General features: G+C 38.1%; 1 gene segment (V, D, J or C); it reads right to left on the reverse strand.

Moving 5' to 3' along the window:
* Positions 1 to 974: 974 nt before the first annotated feature.
* The window catches only part of LOC104626819, a gene marked incomplete at its 3' end in the record, with an annotated part of 14,893 nt that continues 10,610 nt past the window's right edge, over positions 975 to 5,257 (reverse strand). Inside the window, 3 exon segments of the C gene segment in view lie at positions 975 to 1,081; positions 2,160 to 2,177; positions 2,555 to 2,890. Coding sequence covers positions 975 to 1,081; positions 2,160 to 2,177; positions 2,555 to 2,890 — 461 coding nt within the window.

A 5,257-nucleotide genomic window follows, 5' to 3' on the forward strand; every position in this document is an offset into this window, starting at 1 on the left:
AAAGACGTTTTTTATAAGAGGGTTTTTTACCATGGCCTGTTGTGGCAGGACAAGGGGCAATGGTTTTAAACTAAAAGAGGGTAGGTTTAGACTAGATATAAGGATGAAATTTTTCACAATGAGGGTGGTGAGACACTGGAGCAGGTTGCCCAGAGAATTTGTAGATGCCCCATCCCTTGAAACATTCAAGACCAGGTTGGATGAGGCTTTGAGCAACCTGACTTAATGAAAGATCTTCCTGCTCATGGCAGGGGTGTTTGACCATATGATCTTTATAGGTCCCTTTCAACCTAAACCATTCTGTGATTCTATGATTGTGATCCAGTATAGTACAAACCTACTCCCTCTAGTACCCTTTCGAAAGGACAGAAAAACATAACTGAGTTTGTGTTCATACTTGCCCTCAACTCTGTCAGGTCAGTTTTCAAATACATCACCCATGTAAAATCAGGAATGCTTTTAAATGAAATTCCCACTATCACTGGGAATATCTTTCAGCTATATGAGAAACTTACTGATAAAAAGTATCTCCTGGTAGTTAAACTTATCCCATTTGTTCAGATTTATCTCTTTGTTCCTTGTAAAACTTTGTTCAGATTTACCCACATATCTCCTCAAAACTCCTGCTTATTACTTTGACTGCAGGCATTTCACTTTCCGATGCTTACAGAAAAGTATGATCTATCTGATATTTCCCCTTATTTTCTGGAGAAGTTGTCTGTACTTCTCATCTTTTTCCATGTGTTTAAAGACTATTTTGGGAAGGGATTTCTCTGCTAGGTAGCCTTGATTTTATTTGAGTTCTGGAAAAACAATTACAGAAAACTCATCACTTCCGATTTTTCAACGTAGCCTGCATAAAGCCTGGCAGAGCTCATGGAAAACTACTCCACAGTTAAGAGGAGGTTTAGTCTGTATCTATTGATCCTTGTACTAGTGAGTAAGTTCAGTCTTCAAGAGGCACAGTAACCTACCTTGGCTGTCCACAACAGACTTGTCACCAAAGCTGCATAGAGCAAGGCTTTGCCACAGAGAATGAGGTAAGTGAGCTTCAGCGAATTTCCATATCGCAAGTAGGACTCTGCAAATCAAACATAATTTGTGCATTGAATTATCATCATCACGAGATACTAGATCTAATATAGTTTTAATCAAATAAGAACTCTCGAAATCTTTACCTAAGTGATACAAAGGAACAACTAAATGAATGGTTCTGTTGACACAAGATAACAGGGGATGGGAAAGAACCCTGGGATTCAAAGAACTAAAAGATAAAGTGAGTCTAGGAAAGAGAGAGATTGGCTTTATACTAAGAAAGTATATCCCGATTGGCAATGTTTAACCATTGTGTGCCAAACCTACTGAAAAGCTAGGCTGTTCATGTGCATCCCCTCTAAGGAACTCAAATTAATCTGAATCACAAGATACACGGTTTTTTTCACTTGTTATTATCAGTGGCCTTATGAATGCTGCTTATACATCAGTGAAGTTTTACATAGCCCAGAATAACATGGTATCTAGAACTTTTAATCTTAGAGATTTTTCACTTTTAAGGAATAGCAGTAGTATTGAGACACCACCCTGACCTTGGTTCAGCTTTAAGATTCCTGAAACATTAAAGAAATTGGTGAAAAACAAGTGTGTAATTATGTATACATAAAGAAAAGAAACACAAGTGTTAATAGGGGTATCATCAGAGTCTGGAGGGGAATGTGACTTGTAACGAGAAGTATTCTGAATTTGATACTAAGAAATATTCAGAATTCCAGATTCTGAAACTTAATGTCATAATCACTTAGCCAAGTATGAATTTTTTCTTTCATGGCTGAGCAAGCAGCTTCTGAACCGAAGACAGTGTTAAGGAATGGAGGAGATGACAAAAAGAACAAGTTACACTCTATAGGAAGGTTCCACAATTTCTTTTGTTATTTTGAAAGGGAACCGTAAAGAAGAGCTAAAAAACACAAAACACAGATACATACAGCATGCACATACAACCCTCCCAAAGTATTTTTTCTTTTTAAATCTAACCTAAAAAATACTTAGATGAGGAGGTACACATTATTCTTGTAGTAGAAAACTCACACACCTTCTACTTAATATCAGTAAACTGGAATTAAAGTACATACAGATATTTGTTTGTGAGAAGACACACGTACCTTCTGTGAGTACACAACCTAAAAGACAAAAATGAACTGAAAGTCACGTTTATCTTCAATACAAACAGAATACAAATTTTAAAGTTTCAGTATACAATATGCTGCCTGATTCATTTTACTATACTATATATTTTAATATAACACAGAGATTTCTCAGTGAAAATCTGAAGAAACCTTTGAAAAAACTATAGACTTATAAAGATAATTCAGAAACAGAGGCCCAGGAATATGAAAAGACAAATCCAAATACCTACATATTTTATGTTATATATATATGTGCCACAACAACATCCTGTATAGAAGCTTTATATAGAGGTGTTTCACATCATAACCGCCACCCATTTAGCTTGTGATTTCCAGATTGTACAGCATGGTGATGCACAATTTTTACTCACCAGCATCACCATAGATGAATTTGTGTATTGATTCCACTGTTTCATTCTTAAAAAAATTGGCAACACACTCAAAACGACTCAAAGGGTTGAACCATTCCTGGGCTGAGATCCTTAGTCGGCTGGTCAATGAGTAGGTACTCCCGTTCCACATGGAAAACTCATCTGTCCCCACCCCTTGGGTCCTCTTAGCACCGTTCACCTTCCAGACCAGATTCAAGTGGTCGGGGTAGAAACCGGAGGCCAGGCATACCAGCGTGGCCTTGCTCTTCTGTTGGATCTCTTGCTTTGATGGGGAAAAGATGGCCACAGCTGGTGGTATGATTTCATCATTCTTCCCTGAAACAGATAGCAATGCGGCCCAGAGCCTCCATTACTGTCTTCAATCAGAAACCTCTTACAATTGTACTGTATTTGTGCTCTGTGACTCCTAGTATATCTGGCCTTTTAACAACTGTCTATTAGACAATATCTATTGGATAGGTAGACACCAGAAAACTGAAAGCATTTGTCTTCACTCGTTACACAGGAACCTAAAAGATGTGGCTATAGAAATGCATGAGTGTTTGAATTTCTAGTACTGTCTCTGTCAGAAGAACAGGAAAGCTGAAAAGAAGCTGAGCAAACAGATAGGCAGAAAAATACCCAGTAGTGCTATAGGGCTGGTATTCGTAATATTGTATTAACACATAATATAACACATATATATAACACTCACATAACACATAAGAGGCTGTGTTATAAGGCACAAGCATCTTCAGCTGACTGCATTTACATTCCTGGACATGTCCTAAGACATGTTGGTTATTGTAGTGTTCAGAATTATACTGCCATGTGACACCCTACTTGGACTCTAACCCCCCATTCTAAGCGGTGACTTGAAAAGAAAGAGCTAATCTTTCTCATTGAAGTGAAGAACATGTTAGGTAGGTAACCTGAATCTGCCTGGGACAAGTTTTGCTTACAGTGTTAACTTGCCATACTTTTTTAAGACTATGAAATATCTCTTTATGTTATTATTTCAGTTATTCTACATATGAGAATTCTTCATCTTAGACTACACGTCTTCCCAAAATGATGCAACATTCTGTACACTCACAAACCAAAAGACGTCCCCTGTCCTAAAGTGTTTAATATCTACATATAAGACTAAAGACAACAGACTTTTATGGTCAAACGTACGTACAAGGCAACAATGACATGTTACTCAGAAGCTAGGCCATAATGCTAAGAGCCACCTTTCTTTTTTCCCCTATATACTTTATTAGGGTACCTTTTTTCTCATCTAGTATGATAAACCCACCAGGTCTGCACAGTGCACACAGAGCCAAAGAGAAAAGTTTTACTTTTTTTTGGTGTGAAGCCACTATAAATTACAGATGTTTTTCCTGATCACTCCCCTCCTTTCTAGAGTGGAAAGAATTAGCAGAATTCACAGAAAGTTGTCTTGCATCGATCTTGACCACTAAGCCCTATTGTTTGCTTTCAACAGTTAGCCTCAGTCACCGTTGTCAGTGTTTACTCTACAAAGATCTCTGGGTGTTTCTGTGAAAACTTATGAGGTTGTAGAGGCTTCAGAAGAGGTAACTAGGTAGTAATGGCAATAACTCCCTAGAAGATTTGGCACTGCCCTGCTTTCCTTCCAGTGGACATGAGGAGAGGTTGATCACTTTTACTGCTCCCTTCTAGTACTTGGCTTTATGAATTTTTTTTCCTAACCTAAAAGTAACTCTGATGTAAGTTCATTGGTTCGTACCCTAAATGGCTAATGAGTGAAGACACGGAAACAGATAGGGAGAACACAAAAGAAAAGTGAGAGACATTTAACAGACTAAAACAAAAAAAAAAGACAGAGAGGAAGGCAGGTGAAAAATGTAGGCAGAAAAATGATAAAACTACTGGAAAGACAAAGAAAGACAGAGAATAAGCATGCTTGAAATGGATTGAGATTGGTACAAGCAAGAGCAGAGACAAACAGTAAAAAGTGTTATCAACAGCCCATTCTGTTCAGCTCTTCCACAGTGTTCATGGCAGACACTGGCACAATGCTTAATCACTTCCATGCATAAACATATGCATTCTGTCACACATTCTTCACCCAACTGAAGTAACACAGTTCTTCCATTCCCATCATGACAAGGTCAGTTTCATGATTTCATGTTTTCTTTCACTCCTACTCTCATTTTAAAATCATCTGTGTATATGCTACATATCATTAATGCAAGGGAAATTTTCAACTGCATTGACTACTTGGGTTAATCACAGATACTTACCTATAACTCTGAGCACAGTGCCAACTCCAAAGATAAGTTGCACAGTTAAAAAGCACAGCTGTACACAATCAAACCATAATCCACAGTGTCATTATGCTTTTCTTGCCAGCCAGCCAGTTCCTTAAAATAGTACTGTTTAAAGGAGCAGGCACCAGTATTTCTACAGTTTGCTATCAGATGTGGCAGTAGCAGGTGGAAGAGTTTATTAGATCATGTTGAATCCATTCCTGGGAGGGGATTAGGCAGGGAAAGCAAATGGGGAAAAAAAAGACAGAGGACAGGAGAAAAGCACACTGAGAGAAAAATATAGACCTTTTTGAGAATTAAAAATCATGAAAAGGACTGTTAGAGGAAGCCAGTATCCCAAAGCAACTTTAGGCAGCCTGCCCACCACCTATGGAGAGGGGAGCAAAATACTAGCAAGACTACTCTT

This window comes from Phaethon lepturus, unplaced genomic scaffold (assembly GCF_000687285.1).
Source record: "Phaethon lepturus isolate BGI_N335 unplaced genomic scaffold, ASM68728v1 scaffold15399, whole genome shotgun sequence".
Taxonomy (NCBI): domain Eukaryota; kingdom Metazoa; phylum Chordata; class Aves; order Phaethontiformes; family Phaethontidae; genus Phaethon; species Phaethon lepturus.